Genomic DNA, 23,804 nt, shown 5'->3' with positions numbered 1-23,804 from the left:
CCCCAGCCTCCCTGCCCTTGGGCAAGTCCCCGGAAATCCCCTGGGGCTTCTTGGCTCTTTCCAGCTAAGGTGGGGGAGGTGGGAATGTGACCTATCCCCGGGCTTTCCTTGAGTGTCCGGGCGGCACCGCGTCTGTAGGGGCTCAGCCTGTCCCTTGGCATCCCTTTGGCTCAGAGAAGGTCCCGCAGGAGGGGCTGCCCTCCCTGGTCTCCGTGGCCTGGAGCGTGGAGCACTGGCCAGGGTGGATCCCCACCCCTGCGGTTGGTCGGTGAGTAAAGGGGTGATTTCTGTGTCCTGCCTGGGTCTCTCTTCACCCTGTGTCTCCCTGTCTCCAGGTCTCTCTTCTGTTTCTGCCGCTGGCTCACAGGCTCCCATCTCTGTCTCTATCCCCCTCTCTCTGTGTCTCTGTGTCTTTGCCCGCTCTGGCCTTCCTCATCCTTCTCCCTGTCCTCTTCCCCCTCCTGGGGTTTCCCCCCCGTCCTCGTCCTCGCTGCAGCCGGAAGGAAGGACTTGCAGTCAGGCTGTTGTGGGAAAGGCCACGGGGGCTCCACTTCTCTCTTTCGAGGCCTCCTCTCCCGCCCCCTTGCCCAGGGCCTCCAGAACCTCACACCCAACCCAGCTGTGACAGGTGAAGGGACCAGGGCTCCTCCACCATCCCCACGCAGCTCTCTGCTGGCTCCACAAACCGCCCAGGGAGTCAGACCCGGGGAAGGGAAAGGGGGGGCTTTGACCTGGGGCTGCGCGACCACCTCGGGTGGGACCCAAGGCCCCTGCCTCCCCGAGGTGCTCCCGGCCCCAGCTCCTGACAGCAGAGCCCGTGGACTCATGGCCTCAAGACTTCTCCTGGTGCTTGCCCTCTGGGTGGGCTGCTCACCCTGCAGCGGGAGAGAAGGTACGTGGGACCCGCCGGGGGCCTGGGGGACAAGGCAGAAGGACACTACCCGGGGACTGGAGTTGAACTGTCTACCATGGAATATTCTGGGCTGTGGGGTGGGAGCTCACACACCTACTGGATAACCCACGGGTGGGAGGGGGTTGCCATCCCATTGCACAGATGGGGAAACGGAGAAACAGAGGACCAGTCCCACCGCAAAGCGACACCAGGAAGTGGCAGCCACAGCATGGACAGAGGGGGAGGGAAGGAGAGAGGGAGGGAGAGAAGGAGACATTTTAATTACATGCATTCATTCCATGCACTTCTAAACAAAGCTGCTAGGAAGAGGGGCTACGCTGAGACACCCCGCCACTCGGGTCCCCCCGTGTGCTTCCTTAAACCTCAGTTTCCCCATCTGGAAAATGGGCTAATACTCCCTGCCTTCACAGGTTGTAGTGGAGGCGAGAGATGATGCAGCTGCCTTTTTTTTTTTTTTTCTTAAGATTTTATTTATTTTTTGACAGAGAGAGACACAGCGAGAGCGGGAACACAAGCAGGGGGAGTGGGAGAGGGAGAAGCAGGCTTCCCGCCGAGCAAGGAGCCTGATTCGGGGCTTGATCCCAGGACCCTGGGACCATGACCTGAGCCAAAGGCAGACGCTTAACGACTGAGCCACCCAGGCGCCCCTGCAGCTGCCTTTCATTTATATATTCATTTGCTGCACAAACCTTTATTAGGCACCTACTGTGTGCCTGGTGCCGACGGCTGGCAGGGAGGCTGGGGCCCGGCACACGTAGGGCTCCGACAATCCCGGGGCAGGCTGGAAGCTCACACGGCTTCCTCTCCCTCCGGGGCCCCAGCAGCCCCCACCCAGCCCAGGGTGCAGTGTCGGGCCTCTAGGTACCCGCTTGCCGTGGATTGCTCCTGGACCCTGCTGCCCACTCCACACTCCGCCAAGCCCACGTCCTTCATTGCCTCGTACAGGTCAGAGTGCCCAGGAGGGTGTCCTGGGGTTTCACGCTGGGGCCAGGACAGCTGGAGGCCTAGTGAGTGCCCGAAACCCTCGGGATTCCAAAGCAGCATGGGCCAATAGAGATATACTTCCTAAAACACAGCCTGCGAGTCACATGTGGAGTTCAAACCCTTCTAGAAGCCACATTTAAAAAGGAAAGAGAAATGACGTGACTTTTAATATTTTGCTTCAGTATCATCTCAATATTCCAAATAATTTATTTAATAGGATCGAGTGCAACTTAACATGCTTATGTGCAATTTATATATGTAAATTCATAATAGAAACTAGTATTATTTAGTGGGATTAAAGCAGGATCGTGTCAACATGTAATCAACATGTTACAAGTTAATGAGATATTTTACACTCTCTTTATACTAAGCCCGAAACTCCACGTGCATTTTACACATAGAGCACATTTCAACTCACGTGCTAGATGTTCATGGGGAATCCTTGGTCTCTGATTAGACTTTATAAAATCTGTGGGTGGGAATGTAGAGTCACCCACCTGGGTCGTCCTGAACAACCTTGTCAAGTTTTCTGACCACCGGGAACTTGACATTGAGGGCTGATAAAATAAATCGGAAAGCCGCCCTCGCTTGCACCAGCCACATTTTGAACAGCGGCCAGTGACTACTGCATGTGACGGGGCGGTCAGAGCACGTGGAATGTTCTGGAAGGCTGTATGTGCAGCGCTGAGCTTGTCCCTAGAGTCTGAAATCTTGGGGTCTCAGAACTCCAGGACAGTCAGAATCTTCTTTTTTCAGAATCTGTGAGTCCATAGACCTCGGAATGTTGGAATTCTAAGGCTGGAATGCTGACATTCCAGGAGCCTGTAGAATCTGGACCCTAGCGTCTCCCTGTAGGGTGTTCCCCCTGGCCCTGGGTCCACACAGGCTCCGTGATGTTGGGGTGAATGGCTCCCTCGGGGTCACACGGCCAACAGCAGGACCCCAGCCTGAGGTCCTTGAGTAACCCCGCTTCCCCGTCCGGCGGGAAGCGCTGAGGCCCTCACGCTGCCCCTGCGTGTCCAGGCGCGGCGTGGCTGCCCACGGGGAGAGCCGGCCCTGCCTCCAGCTGACCCCTGAGGCCACCAGCTGCACCATCCCAGATGTCCAGCTGTTCTCCATGGTGCCTTACATACTCAACGTCACAGCGGTCCAGCCCTGGGGAAGCAGCAGCAGCTTCGTGCCCTTTGTTCCCGAGCATATCAGTGAGTGTGGGTGGCAGCGGGGCCGTGGGGGTGCGGAGGGCCGCCAGCTTGCTTGCCCCTCCCCGCTCTCACCACCCACCTCCTGTCCATCCATCCTGGGTCCTGTCGGCTCCACCTTTGCATTTCTTCAAGAAGCCGCCCACTTCTCCCCACACCGAGCCCCCACCCAGCCCAGCCTCCATGTTCGCTTGGACTGACTCAATCCCCTCCACCCTGGTGCCCAGTCCTGCCCTCACCCCCACTATCTGCCCTCCCCACGGTGGCCACCAGAGGGCGCCTGTGAGCACCCGAGTCAGGCCCCACCCTCCCCTGTTGTCAGCCCTTCAGAGCTCCCACCTGCCTGGCGTAAAAGCCCAAGTCTTCCACAAGGCCCCCAAAGTTCTGCACAACCTGCCCCGTCCCCTCCCTGGCCTCCCCTCCTCCCCCTGTCCTCCTCCTCACTCACTCACTCTTCTCCAGCCACACACACCTCCTCTGTTCCTCCAGCATACCAAGTAGGTCCTGCCCCAGGACCTTTGCACAGGCTGTGCCCTCTGCCTGGAAACCTCTTCCCCAGATCTCCACACAGTTCACTCCCTCACCTCCCTCACATGTACTCAGATGTCATCTCCTCAGTGAGCCCTCCCATGAGCACATTATTAAAGACTGCAAACCCTCCTATGTTGCTGGTGATTCTTAAGAAAGTCTAGTAGTTCCTCAAAGAGTCAAACATACATTACCATATAAGCCAGCAATTCCAGTTCTAGGTATATACCCCGGAGAAATGAAATTATATGTACTCAGAAACTTGTAATGTTCACGGCAACATTATCCATAATAGACAAAAAGCAGAAACAACACAAGGGTCTGTCAACAGATGAATGGATACACAAAACAGGCTCCATTCATATTATGGGACATTACTCAGTCAAGAACAGGAGCGAGGCACCCACACATGCTGCCCCGGGGACAGACCCCAAGCCCTCGATGCTCAGGGAGGGAACCAGACACAGAAGGACACAGTGTGAGTCCACGTGGGTGACACGTCCAGAACAGACTCATCCATGGACGGGAAGTGCATTAGTGGCTGGGGATGGTGAGTGACCGCTGATGGGGACAGGCTATCTTTTGTGGGGTGATGGAATGTTTTAGAGTTAAATAGCTCTTCATCTTTCTTCCCTACTCTTGATGCCCCTGGATTTGCTTCTTGTTTCTTGTCTTTTGCCCTGATGGACTGAGCTCCAAGAGGACAGGGGTTGGGTCTATGTTGGTCACTGCTGTGTCCCCAGTGTCCAGGATGCCGCTGGACATTCAGTAGACACTCAATAAATACTTGTTGGTTGATTGGATGAAGGAGGGAGCCTACCAGCAGCCCCTGACCCTGCCTCCTGCTTGTCCGTCAGTCAAACCAGACCCTCCCGAAAGCGTCCGCCTGCGCCCCCTCCCTGGGCAGCGGCTGTGGGTGCAGTGGGAACCCCCCCGGTCCTGGCCCTTCCCAGAGATCTTCTCACTCAAGTACTGGATCCGATACAAGCATCACGGATCGGCCCGCTTCCGCCAGGTGAGGAGGAGGAGGGGAGGAGGGGGAGGACAGCACGTGCCATTCACAGCGGCCAAAAGGCGGAAACGGCCCGAATGTCAGTCGACAGATGAATAGAAAAACACATGCATCCACCCATGCATGGGCAGGTCACTCAGCGGGAACAGGGGTGAGGCGCAGACATGCGCGGCCCCGGGGACGGACCCTGACACAGAAGGCCACACGGGGTGTGTTCATCACGATTCCATTTATGGGAAACATCCAGAACAGGCACATCCCCAGACAGGAAGGGGGTTCTGGCTGCCAGGGGCTGGGGAGGGAGCGGAGAGAGATGGCCGATGGGGACATGGCTTCCTTTTGGGGTGATGGAATGTTCTGGAACTAGAAGGAGGTGATGGTTGCACAATATTGGGAATATACTCAAGGCCCCAAATTGTTCTCTTTAATTGGTTAATTTTATGTCATGTGAATTTCACCTTGATTGAAAACAAATATGTTGTTTAAAATTTTTACAAAGTAGAGGATAAGTAAGGCAAGGGTATTGCCGAGCATCTGTGGTCAGTTGTGTATTAGCCTCAGATGCCAGACCCAGGAGCTGCAAGCTTGCAGGGGGTAGGCTTCTGCGACCCTGTCCCATGGGACTTTCTGGGCCCATGGAAATGTTCTACACATGCACTGACTAAAATTGTACCATGAACCACATGTAGCTGCTGAGCATCGGCGATGTGGCGAGTAGTCAAGGAACTGGTTTTTACATTTTCTTTAATGTGCATTCGTTTTCTTTTAAATATTTTTGCAATTTATTTTCATTTATATACATACAAATAAATTTTTATTTTATTTTTTATTTAAGATTTTATTTTTAAGTAATCTCTACGTGCAACATGGGGCTTGAACTCACACCACCAAGATCAAGAGTCACACTCTCCCAGCACCTGGTTGTCACCGTCAGTTAAGCATCTGACTCTTGGTTTCGGCTCAGGTCGTGATCTCAGGGCCGTGAGATCGAGCCCCATATCAGGCTCTGCGCTCAGCACAGAGTCTGCTTAAGATTCTCTCTCCCGGGGTGCCTGGGTGGCTCAGTTGGTTAAGCGACTACCTTCGACTCAGGTCATGATCCTGGAGTCCCAGGATCGAGTCCCGCATCTGGCTCCCTGCTTGTCGGGGAGTCTGCTTCTCCCTCTGACCCTCCCCCTGCTCGTGCTCTCTCTCTCTATCTCATTCTCTCTCTCAAATAAATAAATAAATAAATAATCTTTAAAAAAAAATTCTCTCTCCCTCTGCCTCTGTTCCGCCTCCCCTGCTCTCCTGTGCACTCTCTCTCTAAAATAAACAAATATTTTAAAAAAGAAAAAGAAAAAAAGGGAGTCACACACTCTACCTACCAGCTGAGCCAGCCCAGTGCCTCTATTTTTTTGGAATTTTTTTAGTGGTGAGAATGAAGTGATTTTTTTTTTTTTAAGATTTTATTTATTTTTCAACAGAGAGAGAGACAGTGAGAGAGGGAACACAAGCAGGGGTAGTGGGAGAGGGAGAAGCAGGCTTCCCGTGGAGCAGGGAGCCCGATGTGGGACTCGATCCCGGTACCCCGGGATCATGACCTGAGCCGAAGGCAGATGCTTAACGACTGAGCCACCCAGGCGCCCAGTGATTTTTTTTTTTAAGATTTGTTTATTTATTAGAGAGAGAGAGAGAGAGAGTTGGGGGAGGGGCAGAAGGAGAGGGAGAATCTCCAGCCGACTTTGGCTTTGCAGGGCTCCATCTCATGACCCTGAGATCATGACCTGAGCTGAAACCAAGAGTCGGACCCATAAATGACTGAGCCACCCAGGCGCCCCTATTTTTGCAATTTTTAGATTGAGACAGAATTCACATGCCGTAAAACTCATAAAAACTGCACAAGGCAAAAAGGCTTTGAGCATATTCACAAAGTTATGCAATCATTAATTAATCTAAATGTAAAACGTAAACGGCCACATCCGGTGCCATCAGGATGACCCAGGGCCGAGCGGGGAGGCGGACAGTCAGATCTGGGGCCAGGAAGTTGGTTGGGGGATGCGGGGGGGTGGGGGGACTGGGATATTGGTCTGTCTTTCTGTTCTGAGGAAGAGGGGGACTCAGAAGGAGGACAGAGCCGCATCTAAGAGGGAGAGTGGGAATGGCGGGAGAGAGATGCCTGAGAGCAGACGCGGAGAGGTCAGCGCCATTGCAAGAATTGATTACATTTCCCCAGAGAAGGGGACATGCCACGCCACACAGGCCCACACGGGCAACATCAGGACGGGAGGGAGGGAGGCAGAAACAGGAGTCCGGGGAGAAAGAGGCCCAGCCTCTGTGGGGGGTTCGGTGGGAAGGCAAGGCAGGGCTGGGTGAACCGCTCGCTGGGGGCTGGCGAGCTTGAAGACTTCTGGCCGCCGCTGGGCTGCACTTGGCCGCGGGAGGCTGGAGGGCAGGGGGACGGCTGGCTTGTGTGGGAGCTGGAGGGAGTGGGCTGTGGGTCTGATGGGCTGGCATGTACATGAGAGCCATGCTCCTGGCTGGTAGGCCATCTCTAAGAATCCGCTGACCCCGGGAGGGGCAGTATCTCCCTGGTCAGCAAGATGCGGCCGGTAGCAGAAAGAGAAGATGCCGAAAACTGAGAAACAAGGTTAATACAGCGGGGCCAGGAGGGAGGGAGGCGTTGAGGCTGATCGCAGAGGCTGGGGCTGGGGCCTGGAGGAGGAGCGGGGAGTTGGGGTTGGGGGTCTGTGTGGTCCACAAGGGTGTGGACCAAGGGGGCCAAGGATCAGGAAGGAGCAACGATATGGAGGGGGCCTCGGGGCATACTTGTTGGGATGGAGCGGGGGAACCGAAGCTCCGTCATGCGGTTCCGTGCCCCACGGCCCCGCCCAGCCTCCTTGTTCCCACTGACCTCACCCCTCTTTTCCACTCTCAGGTGGGGCCTACTGAAGCCACATCCTTCACCCTCAGGGCTGTGAGGCCCCAAGCCAAGTACTGCATCCAGGTGGCTGCTCAGGACCTCACCGACTACGGGGAAGCAAGTGACTGGAGTCTCCCTGCTGCTGCCTCCAAGCCCCTGGGCAAATAGTGGGGCTCCCCAGCCCCCCCCCCCCCGCCCAGAAGAGGGGCTGGGTCCTTGACATCTGCCTCCCACTGCCACCCACTCAAGGACGGACGGGATCCATCTGGCCTGGGTTCACTGCTGCCGAGTCGCTGCGCATCACTGGGCAAGTGACTCTGCCTTTCTGAGCCTGTTTGTCGATCTGTGAAATGGGGATGCACTTCTCCCTTAGGCCGCAGTACAGGGCTCTGTGAACTGTGAACTTCTGATGTTTTTTATTGTTTAACTAAAAAAAGATTGTTGCTGGAATCAGGATTCCTCCTCCTTTCATTTTTTAAAAAGATTTTATTTATTTGAGAGAGCGAGAACAAGCTGGGGGTGGGGCAGAGGGAGAAGCAGGCTCCCCGCTGAGCAGGGAGCCCGATGTAGGACTTGACCCCAGGACCTCGGGATCATGACCTGGGCAGAAGGCAGATGCTTAACCAACTGAACCACTCAGGTGACCGCCTCCTTTCAATAGACCCAGATGAGACCCAGAGGGGAGAGGATGAAGCAGGACACACACACAGCGAATCCCCACTCCCATGGATCCCCGGGGTCAGGGCTGGGCCAGAGGAGGAGCCTGGGGCTGTGGGAGTCCTGGGGCTGCTGAGAGGGTTCTGCCTGGCACAGGGTGAGGGGTGAAATCCATTCACTCAGCAATTCAGTTCACGTACCTCCTGAAAAGCTGCCTGGGGGTGAGCCCCACTATGGGTAAATGCAAATAGGGTATGAGTTTGGGAGGATTTCTCTGGCCAGAGGGCGGGCGGGAAGGGGTGCAAGGCCACCAGGACTGAAGGTGGGAGAAAAATCCATGGGCTTCTCTGTGAATTTCACTCGGGTCTAAAGTCAAAGGTCCTCTTCTCCGAGTAGCCTTTCCTCACCACCTCATGTACGGCCAGCAGTCATGGCCCCCCAAAACATAGCCGCCCCGTAATCCCCAGAGTGTGGGAATACAGTCCCTTACATGGCAAAAGGGACTTTGCGGATGTGATTAAATTAAGAATCATGAGGATCCTTAATTCAAAGATTAAGGATCCTGTATTAAGTGAACGGACGTCATGGCGGGTTATCCTGGATGGTCCAGGTGGCCTAATGACAAGGGTCAGAGGGAGAGAGGGAAGGTGATGGGCCGACAGAAGCAGAGGCCAGAGTGGATACCAGGCCATGAGTTGCGGTGTGCAGGCGGACTCCGGAAGCTGGGAAGGGCAGGGAAACAGATTCCGCCCTGAAGCCCTCTCCCATCCACTTTAGACTTCTCTCCCCTCCACCCTGAGAGAAAGAGAATGAGAGAGAGAGAGAGAGAACACACGAGGGGAAGGACAGAGGGAGAGGGAGGATTCCAAGCAGGCTCCACACTGACGCAGGGCTCGATATCACGACCCTGAGATCATGATCTGAGCTGAGATAGAGTCCGATGCCTAACCAACTGAGCCACCCGGCTGCCCCAACTTTAGACTCCTGACCTCCAAACCATAGGATGATAAACGTGTGTGGTTCTAGGACAGCGAGCTTGCAGTAACCACGCAGCAGCCAGAGGAAGCTCACACACCCTCTCAGGGGCCCCTTCTCTCCACTGACCCACCACTGCTCTGTTGCACCAGGTGGGTTTGGGAGCTGGTGTGCATGTGCAGGGCAGGTGGGTGCGGGAGGGGATGCGTGCATGTGTGAAGGGCAGGTGGGTGCGGGAGCTGGTCTATGAGTCTCTGCCCGGGACTCCAGGTAAACCTGGGGGAGGGCGTCCAGGCTGCTCTGTGGACATGAGCCCGTGGGAGCTGTCCCTGGTCCCCTGGTGCGCGCTCGGGACACAGGAACACGTGTGGCTTCCCGCAGCCCAGCACACAGAGTAAGCACTCAACGCCGACCTCCGTGTTCGCTCCAGAAAGGAGTGAAGAGCAGGGAATGTCGCCAGCAGCGGCCACGGCGCGTCACCACGGAATTTTTGTGAGCTGCTGCTCACCTCTAGGGGGCGCAGAACCTCCCCAGAACTTCAAATCAGCCGACCTCCGGAACCTTTGTCACCCACTAGCGAGGGTGTAATTCGGAAGGGAAGGGAGCCGGATTCGGCGCTTGACAGACGGGGACCAAAGCCAATGAAAAGGGTACCTGATATCCTCCAACCAATAATAGAGTGGAGGAAGTGACGCTAGCGGAAATACAAGGGACGGTCAGCGGAGTTAGGCAAACACCGAGCGTAAGCAGCCTTCTCGTGCTTGTGAGGGAAATAGGAGGCAAAGATGTCGGAGCGAAAAGTTTTAAACGTAAGTATTTGGTGACTAGGGCTTTCTAGCCGGGGCGGGACACCTCGGAGCTCCGGCCTCGGTGGGTTTCCTATGCTCTCCTATTGGAACCTTTTTCTCTTCTCCAGCGGTCTTCCGCGGGGCGGGGCTTTCAGAAACCTCCCAATCACCTTCCGTGGCCTTCGGGGCGGGGCTTAACATGTTTGCTCCATCTCTTCGCCTGATTGGTTGTGCCGAAGGGAGTTAGCCAGTCACGTCCCTTGGGGGCGGGTCCGCCGTGGCAGTATTGCCGTTCGCTCCTCCTCCTCCAGGCGCGTGGCTCCGTGAGGCCCCCGCCCCCCTCCCCCCGGGGTCCAGGGGTTCGCGTGCCCGGGGGGCTTCGTCTTTGCTCCGCTCTTCCGCTTCGCTGGCAGGGGACCCTCCCGGCCGCCTCGGCTTCTCCCGACTCTGTTGGAAAACCGGTGGGGGGGCTCAGAAGGCAGGATGCGGCCCCTGAGTTCCGAGTCCCCGTCCGCAGCCCCCGGGAGGGGTGTGTGCTCCGTGGCGGGGAGTGAGCTCCCCGGCCTGGGAGTGTGTAAGCCCAGGATGTAAGGCCAAGAGCCCAGGTTTCCACCGGCGGGCCGAGGCCACTCCCTGCGGCTCCGCGCTCTGATCTTACCAGCAGTTAGGTATCCATCCCCGGCGTCTTCACAGTCCAGGGCAGGTGCTGGACTCCGTGTCCACGAAGGACCTTCCGTCCTGACGGCCCAGCTGGGAGCCCTCTGTCCTCATCATTTCCTGGTGCATACTGCGCCAGCGCGCTGCCCCTCAGATTGCGGAGGCGGACGGGGTCCCTCCGTTCAGATGAGGACCCCGAGGCCCAGGGAGATAGCCAGGGAGAGGAGGACTCGGACCCAGGCCCCTGATCACCGGGCCGCGCTGCTTCCCCCAGAGCCGTGTCCCCTCCGGGACTCAGTTCCTCCTCTGTGACGTGGGCACATCACGCTCTGCCTCGTAGAGGCTCTGCAAGCATTCTGTGAGGCAAGGGCTGTAAAGTGTTCCGTGTAGCAGCGCCCTGCACCTAGTAGGTGCTCAGAATACGAACTGCTTTATTTTCCGATTGTCCAGTGAAGCTGTTTTCCATGATCCACACCTGCCTTCCGCATATCTCCCAGCTCAGACTCCCGTGCCCGAGCAGCTAATACAGAAGGCCCGAGGCCGCCGTCCCGGCTGGCTTGCCAGGTTGGACCTTAGCTGGCATCTGGGAACTGGAATCTCAGGATGGTTCCCTTGCTTACACTCTTTGTACGAACACCATGGGTCATGCTGAGCACCGGCCGTCCTTCTGGGGTCTGGAACATTGGAAGCTGCGAGGCAGAGGGGCCGGGTGACCATCCCTCAGTGAAAGCCCTGGGCTCCCTATGTGCTGCTCTGGGAGACACCATCTCACGTGTGTGGTCGTATTTCCTCACTGGGGTAATTAACACGTCCTGTGTGATTCCACGGGGAGAAGACTCTGGAAGCCTGTGCCTTGTCTCCCGGGCCCCTTCCGACATACCTTTTCCCTTTGCTGATGCGTCGCTGTGTCCTTTTGCCGTAGTAAGTGGTAGCCATAAGTACGAGTGTATGCTGAGTCCTAGGAGCCCTCCCACCAAATCATCAGACTGTGGGGTGGTCCTGGGGACCTGGGTACAGTTCCTCCCTCTTCTCCTGGCCTGCTCCTGTGCCCAAGACAGCTCCCCTGACACTTTCACTTCCCACAGAAATACTACCCGCCCGACTTTGACCCGTCAAAGATCCCCAAACTCAAGCTCCCCAAAGATCGGCAGTATGTGGTGCGGTTGATGGCTCCCTTCAACATGAGGTGAGTGCCCCCCCCATGTGACCCCCCACGTGGCCCCTCACGTGGCCCCCCACATCAGTCCTGGCAGACAGACCCGGTGCCTGACACCCCCATAGAGTGGCTCATCCCTGGCACTCAGACCAGGTCCCCAGTGCAGGCTTAGACATCGACCCAGTGAGTGCGGGACTGTGCCAACCCTCACTTTCCTCACAGATCGGGATTAACCCCCCGACTCAGAGCTCCCAGCCAGTATCTGCCTCAAGATCTTGATTGTGGGTAATAAGCGTGAGTGCAGAGATGGGATCCCGTGTACTGATTCACCGCCTCCAGCAGCCACACTTCTTCATACCGCAGGACCTTTGCACAGGCTGTCCCTTCTGCCTGGAACATTCTTCCTTCTGCTCTCACCTGGCCAGCTCTTCTTCACCTCTCAGGTCTTGGCTTAAACCTCACCCTCTCAGGGGCACCTGGCTGGCTCAGTTGGTAGACCCTCTTGATCTCAGGGTCGTGAGTTCAAGCCCCACGTTAGGTGTGGAGATTAATTTTTTAGAAAATAATAAGCTTTAAAAATATATATTTCAAAAACCTTTTTTCAATAAAATCTTAAAAAAACCATATCCCCTACAGAGAGGCCCTCATGACCCACTGCCTGACCCCTTCCATGATTCCCTCTCCCTCACCATCCCCAGATCTTGTCCTTTGTACCCCTTCACAATTATCGTGTCTTACCAGTTTGGAGCGTCACGCTTTTTCACGTTTTAGCAAATTGAAGTCGGATACACCCGATCGTCAGACACCTTGTTCTCTGAAACTCAGTGTGTTTTTGCATATCATTGGTCTGTTTCTCTCTCTCCTTCATCCATTTATTTTTAAAACTCAGCTATCGGGGCGCCTGGGTGGCTCAGTCGGTTAAGCGACTGCCTTTGGCTCAGGTCATGATCCTGGAGTCCCGGGATCGAGTCCCGCATCGGGCTCCCTGCTCAGCAAGGAGCTTGCTTCTGCCTCTGACCCTCCCCCTGCTTGTGTTCCCTCTCTCGCTGTGTCTCTCTCTGTCAAATAAATAAATAAAAATATTAAAAAAAAATAAAAATAAAATAAAATAAAATAAAACTCAGCTATCCTTTCAGGCACCTGCTGTGTGCCAGGGCCTAGGCGGGGCAGGGAGGACGCTGTGGGGAACACGCTGCTGCAAGTGTGTGACAGGCGAGTCTCAGCAGGTCTGGGTCGTCTGGGCGCTTTCCCGGAAGGGGACCCCGGGGCCAAGGTCCAGGCACACAGTCAGAAGAGCGCGCCAGGTGGGGGGCATCTGAGGCAGTCTGCCTCGGGAATGGGGGAGCTCCCTGTCCCGTGAGGTATGCCAGCAGCCATCTGCCAGAATGCCAGCGTCCCACCAGTAGGCACCAGGGTGCCGTGATGGCTTGAGTCCCTCTGTCCTGCCCCACAGGTGTAAGACGTGCGGAGAGTACATCTACAAGGGCAAGAAGTTCAACGCGCGGAAGGAGACAGTGCAGAACGAGGCCTACCTGGGCCTGCCCATCTTCCGCTTCTACATCAAGTGCACACGATGCCTGGCAGAGATCACCTTCAAGGTAGACACCAGCCCAGTCGGGCTGGTCCTTCCCCCGGGGGCTCCCTGCTCCTGTCCTCTCCCTCCACGGAGCTCCTGTTTCACCCTGCCCCCAGGAGACAGACTTGTTCCCGGCAGCATTATGTACAAAGGCTCGGATGTTCCGTGACATAGGATTCAGGGAACAGACTGCACCGTGACGTGGCAGCCAGTCACGGTCACAGCCACGACTGTGTTGAGAATTTGGGGGAACGGCCGAGGACCTTACGTTCTGTTGGAGTTTCTTTCTACCAAACGCTCTTCCCTTTGGGTATAAAAAGAGTACATTGAAAGAATTACATGTTTTGATTACTTTTTTCTTTTTAAATTATTATTATTGTTTTTTTTGAAGATTTTATTTATTTATTTGAGAGAGAGAATGAGATAGAGAGCATGAGAGGGGGGAGGGTCAGAGAGAGAAGCAGACTCCCCGCTGAGCAGGGAGCCCGACGTGGGACTCGATCCCGGGACTCCAGGATCATGACCCGAGCCGAAGGCAGTCGCTCAACCAACTGAGCCACCCAGGCGCCCTACTTTTTTCTTTTTAAGATTATTTATTTGAGAGAGAGCAAGCACGTGCACTCACAGGCTGCGGGGGAGGGGCAGAGGGAGAGAGACTCTCAAGCAGACTCCCCACTGACCGCGAGCCCAGCGCGGGGCTCGATCTCACCGCCTGGAGATCACGACCTGAGCCGAAGTCAAGAGTCGGATGCTCAACCGACTGCGCCACCCGGGTGCCCCCATTTGGAGTACTTTTTAAACAACAGCTGTAGTGAGATGTGATTCAGATATCCTGCAGTTCACCTTTTACAGTGCATGACCCGGTGGTGTTTAGTGTATTCACGGTGGACTAAACTGACCCTGTGCCCAATTCCAGGAAATTTCCACCACCCCCGAAATGAGCCCCATAACCGTTAGCGGTCGGTCCCCATTGTGCCCGCCCCCGCCCTGGGAGCCACCCGTCTGCTCTCCGTCTGGGGGCCTGCCCGTTGCAGATGTTTTTTTTTTTAAGATTTTATTTATTTGACAGAGAGAGACACAGCGAGAGAGGGAACACAAGCAGGGGGAGTGGGAGAGGGAGAAGCAGGCTTCCCGCTGAGCAGGGAGCCCGATGCGGGGCTCGATCCCAGCACCCTGGGATCATGCCCTGAGCCGAAGGCAGACGCTTAACGACTGAGCCACCCAGGCGCCCCCCGTTGCAGATGTTTTCCGTGAGTGGCGCCACGCGCTCTGTCCTTGCGCTTGTGTCCTGGTGTGGTTCCGGGCTCCCCCACACCGTGGTGTGTGACGGGGCCCCTTCCACTTCACGCTCAATCACGCTCCAGCGTGGTAGAAGCAGAGCTCAGACGGAGCTGCGGGGCCGGCGCCGGAAATCCACCTGCCGCTCCCCCTGCCCAGCCAGCCCCGTGCCTGGACACAGTACTTCCGGACACACGGCAAAGCTGCAGAGCTGGCACAGAGGGTCGCGCCGGCCCCTCGCCCGCTTCCCCTCCCGCCCGCATCCTCCACGCCGGCAGTGCCGCCATCTCTGTCGCAGCAAGAAACCGACACCGAACGTTACCGTTAGCCACGTTCCACACACGACGTGGGTTTCCGTGTTTTCCCTGATGCTGTCTTTCTGCTCCAGGGTCTCATCCAAGATGCCAGCTTATATTTCCCCTCTCCATCCTAGAAATGCGTGTAGGAGCATGCTGTGTATGTACTTGATACGTGATTTATAAGTATGGAAAATCGTGAACAGATGCACACGTGAGCACACACACATGCACACATGCACAGAGCAGACAGGAAGGCAGGACACGTGCAAAGGCCCAGAGACTTGTATTCACGGAGGGCGGCAGCAGGCAGGTGCAGAGGGGTCTGAAGATCCATGCTGTGGAGTTTGGCATTTCGTGAAAGAGGACAGGAACACTAGAAAGTAGCGTTTGACCCAGGCATTTGACAAGTAAAGGGGGGCTGCCTGGGGGGCGCAGTGGCTGAGTGTCCAACTCTTGGTTTCAGCTCAGGTCCTGATCTCAGGGTCATGAGATCGAGCCCCGTGTCAGGCTCCATGTCGGGCTCGGCACTCAGCAGGGAGTCTGTTTGAGATTCTCTCTCTCCCCTCTAGCTCAGGCTCGCTCTGTCTCTAAAATAAATAAATCTTAAACAAGAAAAAAAAAAAGACAAGGAAAGGCATGAGCAGGAGTGAGGCATGGAGAGGAGGTGTCCCAGGCTGCTGGCTGCCGGCTAGCAGGAGCTCTTGATGCTCAGGGACATAGGACTGACGTCTGCCCATTCTCCCTTCCAGACAGACCCCGAGAACACAGACTACACCATGGAGCACGGAGCCACACGGAACTTCCAGGCGGAGAAGCTCCTGGAGGAGGAGGAGAAGAGGATGCAGAAGGAGCGGGAGGACGAGGAGCTGAACAACCCCATGAAGGTGAGCCGGGAGCTGCCTACGTGCACCTCTTCCTGCCTCGGCCCCCAGGCAGGGAAGTGGGGTGGGCAGAGCTCCAAGGTGGCCCCGGGAGCCCTGCCTCCTGGTCACACACCCCGTGTAGCCCTGGGAGTGCGCATACAAGGATCTCACTCCTGCGATCAGGTTGTTAGGTTGGGTCACGGTCGACGTCAGGAAAGGGAGGTTATCCAACGGGCCAGATCTCTCACCTGAGCCCTTCATCTGGGTCTAGAGGACATTAGCGATGTGAAGGAGCAGGCCTGGAGTGGGGGCCTGCATGGCAGGGAGCAGTGGGGGTCCCCGTCAACAGCCAGCAAGAAAGCGGGGACCTCAGTCCCACAACCACAAGGAACAGAATTCTGCCAGCAGTCCGAGCGAGGCCGGGCCTCGGATGAGACCACCGGCCCCTGATTTCAGCCTGTGGAAGCCTTGTCGGAGAACCCAGCCGCACCGCACTGGGCTCCTGACCCACACCAGCCAGGGGACAGCGAGGTCCCTATGGTGTTAAGCCATTGAGATGGTGGCAGATTGTCATGCAGCCAGAGGAAATGAATATCAGGAGGCAGGAAGTTGGACTTGAGAATGTAGGGTGCTTCCTGCGGCCGGCTATCCCCCAGTTTGCAAAGAAGACGCCCATGACCAGTGGCTGTGAAGACTAGAAGTATGGAAGGAAATGTTCTCTTGAATGTTTCCTGGCTGTGTGACCTTGGGCAAGGCACTTGGACTCTCTGTGCCTCGGCATCCTGGTGTGTCAAATGGGATTGAAGACCAGCCTCAGAGGTTGTGGTGGGGCTTAAGTGAGTTTGTACATGTGAAACTTTGGGGACAGGGCCCGGCACATAGGCAGGAATCCCTGAGTGTTGAAACTCTGATTGGTCCTCTTCAAACAAATCGTCATCTCCCGCTGGCCTCTTCCGTCGGGCCTGACACAGGGTGTTCCGTGGCAAGTGGAGCAGCAGGGAGGGAGGCAGGCTCCGCAGAGGCAGCATGTGCCCAGAGCCACCTGCGTGGTCATGTCCATCGTGGACCGCCCACATGGCCACAGGGGCTTACGGCCTAATTAGGTACCCCAAAACCGCAACTTAACAAACACCTCTGATCCTCCAGTTTCTGGGGGTCAGGAGGCCCAGGGAGCTGAGCTGGGTGTTCAGGCCTGGGGTCTCTCTTTTTTTTTTTTTTTTTTTTTTTAAAGATTTTATTTATTTATTTGACAGCGACAGAGACAGCGAGAGCAGGAACACAAGCAGGGGGAGTGGGAGAGGGAGAAGCAGACTCCCCACCGAGCCGGGAGCCTGATGCGGGACTCGATCCCAGGACCCCGGGATCATGACCTGAGCTGAAGGCAGTTGCTTAACCAACTGAGCCACCCAGGCGCCCAGGCCTGGGGTCTCTCAGGAGGGCCCAAGTCAAGCTGCAGGCCAGGCTGCATCTTGTGAAGGCTCAGTTGGCCACGCCCCTGCCACGGGGGCCTCTGCACCCTGCAGGACATGGCGCTGGCCTCCCCAGAGCCAGTGATCCAGAGGAGCAGTGAGGAGGCCTTTTAGGGCTCACTCTCAGAGTGGCTCGCTGGACTGGGTCAGAGTCCAGCCCGCACTCACGGGAAGGGGAATGAAGCTCTGCTTTTTCAGGGGAGGAGCATCAGAGAGTTGGGGGGCGCATATTCAAAACCTCGGGCCTGCTGCTCCCCTTTGTACAGGGTCTCAGCCCAGAAGCGGCTGACGCAGGCTCCCCACCCACGCCTCGGACACCCGGGCTGGCCTGGTTCCTCTGCAGCGTCGCAGAGATGAAACAAGCTTACGCTTGGCAGTGTGTCAGCCTGGGGCCTGGCGTGTAACAGTTGTCTTTCATCTTTGTTCCTATTATCTTTTTTTAAGTAGCTGCACACCCGACATGGGGCTCGAACTCACGACCCGGAGATCAAGAGTCGCGCGTTCCCCTAACAGCCAGCCAGGCCCCTCATCTGTGTTTTTCCTTTTATTTCATGAAGGAGCTGGGTGGACGTCCAACCCTGGGGCCTCAGGAGACCACTCCCCGTCCCCAAGCCTGGGTGCTCTGAGCTGGGAAATGGGGGCAGCAGGGGGACCGGGCAGGAGGCCCCTGAGCAGGCGCAGTGGGCGCAGGCAGGCGTGGGCGCTCCTCCCCTGGCGGGTGCTCCTCCCCTGGCGGGCGCTGCCCCCCCTCAGCCCCAGCAGCTGCACGGAGGGGCGGCGGCCCCGCACGCTCAGCCTGGGTCCTGCCCGCCAGGTGCTGGAGAACCGGACCAAGGACTCGAAGCTGGAGATGGAGGTTCTGGAGAACCTGCAGGAGCTCAAGGACCTGAACCAGCGGCAGGCGCACGTGGACTTCGAGGCCATGTTGCAGCAGCACCGCCTGTCAGAGGAGCAGCGGGAGGAGCAGGAGCGGGAGGAGGACGAGCGGGAGGCGGCGTGAGTGGGCCGCGCGGGCCCGGGCCGGAGTCCCAGGGGCTCGACCCACTCACAGCCTTTGCTCGGGCTTCGCCTGCAACACCCGCCTTCCAGATCTTCCGTGGCCCCCTCAAGTGTCCCTGCTGCAGGAGGCCTTCCCCACGCGCCCCCCGTCTCACTTTCTCCCATGGCGTCTGTGTCGGGGCCACCGACAGCACCCCCCGGGTTTGATGATTCGCCCAGGCCTGCTGCGTTCACACTTTCTGCACGGCACTGTCCACCCTGGAACCTTCGCGCCGCTTCACCCATCTCCTGGTTCATTGCCTCCCTCTCTCCCTCCCTCCTCCAGAATCTGGACGGGGGCTTGGTTTGGCTTCTGCGTTCCCAGGGCCTGGAACGGGGCTGGGCGCATAGTAGGGGCTCCGGCGGAACCAGCGGGTGGGCGGGGTGGCGAATAGCCGGGAGAGGAGTCTGCATGTGGGGAGCTCCAGGCGTGGCCCCGACCGAGTCACCCAGCCGGGGTCCCAGCTGAGGCGGACTGCCGCCCTCTGTGGACCGAGAGGATTGCGAGGAGTTTGGGTGCCCCTCCCTGCCCCGCTCACTGCTGTCGGGGGGCTTGGCGAGCCGGGCGGGGGATCGCAGGCACGCGTACCATCCCACAGGGCCTTGGTGGAGGAGGCGCGCAGACGCCGGCTGCTGGAGGACTCCGATTCGGAGGAGGACGCGCCTGCTCCCGCCGCACCACGGCTGGCCCTCCGGCCCAAGCCCACCGCCATCCTGGATGAGGTGAGTGCGCCCCTCCCCCCAGTGCTCTCAGGGCAGCAGAGGGGGAGCCCGGCCGTGCCGGAGACCAACTGTGAGTCAGCGGGGCCCGGCCGTGTGCCGGGACAACCTTGTCTCCGAAAACGGTGGCAGGCGTGCAGGGCTGCAGTTTACCGGCCTCTGCTCAGCCGCTGAGACGAGCAGACCCCCAAACTTGGAGACTTAGGAACACAGGTGTGTATTTCTCGGTCCCCGTCATAGCCCTGGGGTGACCGCCAGGACTTGCAGGCCGTGCTGCTCCCAGCGCTCGGGGACCCAGGCTCTTTCCAGCTTCTCCGTCTGCTCTCCTGGAGCGTCGGTCCCAGCCCTGGGGTCACAGCTTCCGGCCAGGGTGGGGGTGAGAGGGGTCCCCGCCAGAGCCCCGCAGCTCAGCGTCAGAGGCAGCCCGACTGGTGAGCCGCGGGGGACCTGGGGGCTGCGGCACAGGGAGGGAGGCGGATTTGGCGGGTGGACTTTCCAGCACAGCGTCTCATCCCCGGGGGCCAGGGCCACGCTGGCGTGTTCATCGCAGTCAGGGGCGGAGGCGGGAGGCGATAAATAGTAGTCACCCAGACACGTTTTATTTTAACTCCGACGTCTTCGTGGTCGGTGCTAGCGAGATGCAGGTTCAGCCACTGGGTGAGACCCAGAGTCACACGGTTGCGACCGCACGGAGGTTACTTCTCTGTTGGAAAGTTGTGCCCGGCCACCCCGAACGGCGTCGGGCCCAGGCTTCCTCCTGGCGGTTCTGCTGGCCTGGGGGGCTGCCCTCCCTGCGTGCTGTCTCAGTAGCACCTTCACATCCTAGCCCGGGGCGAGGGCCCGGCAGGGGAGGCGGGCGTTCGGGGCGCTGTACCCTCGGTCCCACACATCCAGCTGCGCACATCCCGCTGGTCAGAGTCGAGCCACCTGAGCACATCCTGCTGCAAGGGAGGATGGGAAGTGTAGTCCTTCTGGGGCGCAGCCATGTTCCCGTGGGGCTCCCAGGACTGTCCGCAGAGAGAATGGCCCTGGGGGTCGTGCACGCCCATCCGTTACTCTCCAACACAGAACCAGAGCGTTTTCTTTGAGGATCCGTCCCCTGGTGACGGGTCTCACACTCTTTCTTGCATAAACCGCTCCCAGAGTTGTCTAAAATTTCCTTTTTTTTCTTTCACGTGGAACGAGATCGGAGCCACTGTGAAAGCAATCTGTGTTTCTTTGCTGCCCCCACGTCTGTTCCAGGTGTCTTCCTCGCACCTAGTTTGATGACAGACCTTTTGTTTAGTTTTGCGCAATACGGCTCTGCTGAGACTTCCCAAACGCTCACCGTGACGCTTACGGGAGCCCATCGCCTTCCGCGCCTGTGGCGCCTGCGTCCGTGTCCGTGGTTTCATTTAGTGGCAGCGTGTGCATCCGAGGGACACAGGCTTGGGGAGGGGCTCACAAGGGCTAACGCCGGGGGCTGCGTGATTCGGCTCAGAAAGCTGCAGCTGGGATCGCTGGCCTCTCCTCACACCCCACTGGACCATGTCTGCCCCGGGCAGCACTCGCGGGTCCCAGCTCCAGCCGAACCAGCCCCCTTGCATGTGCCAAGCCCAGTCCGCCACCTGGAGCATTGTCCCTCACGTCTCCGCTTGTTAACTCCTCCTCGTTCTGATGTCAGCCCACAGTCCCCTCTCTGAGGAGACCTGCCCTGACCGCCTTATCGACTGGCCACTGTTCCCTCGCGCTGTCACGCCACACTGATGTCTGTCTTTGTGTCCCACCACTTGTCAGCACAGACTTTGTCCTGTTGATCTGTTTGCTTGTCCGTTCTTCCTCATCCCTCGGATGGTGGGCCCCGAGAAGGCAGCACCCTGTCCGTCACGCCCCTGCAGCTCCAGCTCCTAGCTCAGACAGGACCTCCTGAATCCAGGGCGTTCTCGTTCCTCTATTTCAACAGAAAACAGATAAAAGGGGTCCTTTCCTGTACAGTTGAAGGGCTGGAGGTGGGGCTGAGCCCCTCTCTGCCTTCCCTTCACAAGTCCCCAAAGTGGGGGCCTCCATTTTTCCTCATTCCATCAAACGTTGATAGAGCATCTTCATGCCAGGAGTTGTTTGTGGCCCTGGGGACCCAGTCATGAACGCGACAGGAACCCCCAGCAAAGATGGGGGGTACGTACTAAGGTAGTGGAGGGCACAGGGAGCGTGGACATGCAGCACTCACTTGATCACTTGAGCCTGAACTGTAAAGAAAGGTTTCCCAGAGGAGCTGATACTTGGGCTGGGTATTGAAGGGTGAGTAGGAGTTCACCAAATGCCTTACAGGAAAGGGGGCATTGCAAGTGTTGGGAATGGCGTCGGTAAATGCACGGAGGGGAGAAGGCGTGGTGTGATTTTAGGACGTGTTAAGTGCAGGGAGGCTGGAGAAGGTGGCCTTTGGGCCAGTCACCCACTCATGTCCCCCCTCACTCTCAGGCCCCAAAAGCCAAGAGGAAGGCGGAGAGCTGGGAGCGGAGTGTTGGCACCCTTGGCAGCAGGCCCCAGCTGTCAGGCCTAGTCGTGGTGAAGAGAACAGACCTGGGTTGCAGCGCCCAGGAGGGCCTGGCACCATCACCCACCACCCAGGGTAGGTGCCCTGGGGTCCTGGGACCGGGGTGCAGCGCCTTGGGCGGCCACCAGGTGGCAGCAGCGCCCCCAGTGTGGCCTTGCAGCTTGGGGGAATCCTCTGAGTGGTGGGGAGAGGGGGTGGTGTGCCCCGAACCAGGGTGTGGGGTCGAAGCCGCGTAGGCTAGCTCTCGCCTCTCACCAGGCCCCGTGCAGAGCGGGAAGCCAGCCGACCCTGCACCCTGGGCGCCCGGCGCCTCCTCCCTGAGCCAGCTGGGGGCCTATTCGGACAGCGAGGACAGCAGCGGCAGCAACTGAGACCCCAGGCCCTTCCCCAGGTCAAGGTCCCGTGTCCAGCTTCAGCTGACGGTGGGGCAGGATGCCTTGGCACCAACCAGAGCCACGCATGACTGGACAAACCCCGACGTCCTCTGAGGCGGCAGGGCCAGCGAGGGCTTTGGCCGACTCGGGTTCTCCTGTCCCCCCACCTGCTGGCCCTTGGGGACCTCGGGGTCCCCAGCTCACGGTGCCGCCCTCCTGGCCCTCCATTCGGGGCTGTGGCCTCCCTGGAACAGTGCTCAGCTCCCGGCAGGCCTCATGGTTGTCCCTTTGACAGCCGCAAGGGCTCGGCCGTGTTTGGGGGGAGGCACGCAGGAGAACACACCCACCCCTTATTAGCGCTGCCCCCTCCGGCCACAAAACCCGCGAGCCAATGAAAGGAACCACTGTCTGGCCTGGGCCCCTGTTCCGCCAGCTTCTGGGGGCGGCCACGGAACCACACAATGTGGCCAATCTGGCCTCTGGTTCTCGCAAGCTGTGAGGTGGTAAAGGCTCGTTGATTAGTGGGTGTTTGGGGAGAATTTGTTATGTAGCAGTAGATCGCCAGTATGTCGTTGGTCACGTGACCAGGAAATCGATTCTGAGGCTCACGTTCTTTCAAGGTTGCCAGACTTCAACTCCGGTATAATTTTCTCCCACTTCACAGTTTTCTCGTTGAAGGTTTTATGCTCCCGCCAGACTCCTTCAGCACATGCCCCCCCAGCTCTGCTCCCCCCCTCCCGGGGTCGCCAGCCTCAGCCCTCCTCTCTCTCTCTCTCTCAAGCACACTCACATTTGTTTGGCATTTGGTAATGAGGCTTTGTGCTTCTTGCTATCAGAGTTTGGGAGATGAGAAGCCCCCACTTTGGGGATCCACTTTCCTGCAATGATTTCTGTGCTTAAGTAGGACTGGAAGAAGCGGACTGGGATCCAGCCAGGCCCCCGGGTCCTCACCTCGCAGCTCCCGGCCTTGAAGACAGGCCCCGGGGCCCTGGTTCTGAAACGCTGATGGTGGAGGGGCTGTGAATCGGTGCCGCGTGCAGGGGGGCCAGCACACCGCGGCCTCTTTTCCCCAAGGTCAGAGTCAGGGTCGCACACGGTGCCTGCAAGGAGTCTGTTCAGACCGGCGGCCAGAGGAAAGCATCCAGCCGAAGAAGCGCTTGTGGAAGAGATGAGGCGTGGGGCCCCCGTTCACTCTGATCCCTTCTTGCAGACTGTTCCCTGAGCTCTTGTCGCTTGTCACCGTGTGTGCGTGCCATCTGTTAACTCTTCTTTACTAAAGATTATGAACTCCGTTCTAAAACACAGATGAGCAAGCTACGGTTGGTGGACCAAAGCCGGCCCACAGCCTAGTTTGTGAACCAAGTTTTGTTGGCACGGCGACGTGCCCGTTTGCGTGTAACGCGTGGCCGCTGCGCTCTGCAGTGACGGAGCCAACGGGCTCACCGTCGGGTCCCTGATAGAGAAAGGTTGTCTGCCCCCCGCCTGGGTCGCCCAGCTCTGCCCTTCCTGCTCCCCACGGCCCCCGGGAAAGGTGCCGACACCCCCTCACCCCAAGCTGTGCTCTCCTCAGCATGGCACGGGATGAGGCACACGGGATCCGCTCAGTGAGGGAAACAGCTGACGTTCGAGAAGTCCTTGCCGCTTGCCTGACCTGTGCTGAGCTGTGCAGATTCACTCGTTTGAGTTTCCCAAAGCAAGTTGCTTGCTAAAAAAAAAAAGGATAGGATTTATATACAAAACATATATTAAAATAAAATATGTATAAAATTTATATGTGTAATACATATTGTAAAATTTATAATGTATATAATGTTGATATGGTTTATATATAAAATGTATGAATTACACATAATTTATATAATACCTATTTATTACACATTATT

The 23,804-nt window shown here is 57.6% G+C and overlaps 2 protein-coding genes across 2 annotated transcripts; both read left to right on the top strand.

The window, feature by feature from the left end:
- The first annotated feature begins 142 nt into the window (after positions 1-142).
- EBI3 (Epstein-Barr virus induced 3) lies at positions 143-7,706 on the top strand. Its single transcript, XM_034996807.1, has 6 exons — positions 143-268; positions 592-892; positions 1,735-1,858; positions 2,921-3,099; positions 4,482-4,639; positions 7,554-7,706. Exons 2-6 carry the CDS (start codon positions 826-828, stop codon positions 7,704-7,706), a joined length of 681 nt encoding a protein of 226 aa, XP_034852698.1. The 5' UTR covers positions 143-268; positions 592-825.
- A 2,168-nt stretch (positions 7,707-9,874) lies between these two features.
- Positions 9,875-23,402, top strand: YJU2 (YJU2 splicing factor homolog). The gene is made up of 8 exons (XM_034996875.1): positions 9,875-9,979; positions 11,701-11,801; positions 13,225-13,369; positions 15,674-15,808; positions 18,071-18,252; positions 18,894-19,017; positions 21,472-21,622; positions 21,806-23,402. Exons 1-8 carry the CDS (start codon positions 9,956-9,958, stop codon positions 21,916-21,918), a joined length of 975 nt encoding a protein of 324 aa, XP_034852766.1. The 5' UTR covers positions 9,875-9,955; the 3' UTR covers positions 21,919-23,402.
- Positions 23,403-23,804: the final 402 nt, after the last annotated feature.

Source organism: Mirounga leonina, unplaced genomic scaffold, assembly GCF_011800145.1.
Source record: "Mirounga leonina isolate KUSES-001 unplaced genomic scaffold, KU_Mleo_1.0 Mir_94, whole genome shotgun sequence".
NCBI lineage: Eukaryota > Metazoa > Chordata > Mammalia > Carnivora > Phocidae > Mirounga > Mirounga leonina.
This window is presented reverse-complemented; position numbering and strand designations above follow the sequence as displayed.

Excerpts from the sequence above, each read along its gene's own strand:
- EBI3 (XM_034996807.1), top strand. The coding sequence starts at position 826 with ATGGCCTCAAGACTTCTCCTGGTGCTTGCCCTCTGGGTGGGCTGCTCA. Across the intron at positions 1,859-2,920 it reads TCCTTCATTGCCTCGTACAG|GCGCGGCGTGGCTGCCCACG; the intron begins GTCAGAGTGCCC and ends CTGCGTGTCCAG. Across the intron at positions 3,100-4,481 it reads CTTTGTTCCCGAGCATATCA|TCAAACCAGACCCTCCCGAA; the intron begins GTGAGTGTGGGT and ends CTTGTCCGTCAG.
- YJU2 (XM_034996875.1), top strand. The coding sequence starts at position 9,956 with ATGTCGGAGCGAAAAGTTTTAAAC. Across the intron at positions 11,802-13,224 it reads ATGGCTCCCTTCAACATGAG|GTGTAAGACGTGCGGAGAGT; the intron begins GTGAGTGCCCCC and ends CCTGCCCCACAG. Across the intron at positions 13,370-15,673 it reads TGGCAGAGATCACCTTCAAG|ACAGACCCCGAGAACACAGA; the intron begins GTAGACACCAGC and ends TCTCCCTTCCAG.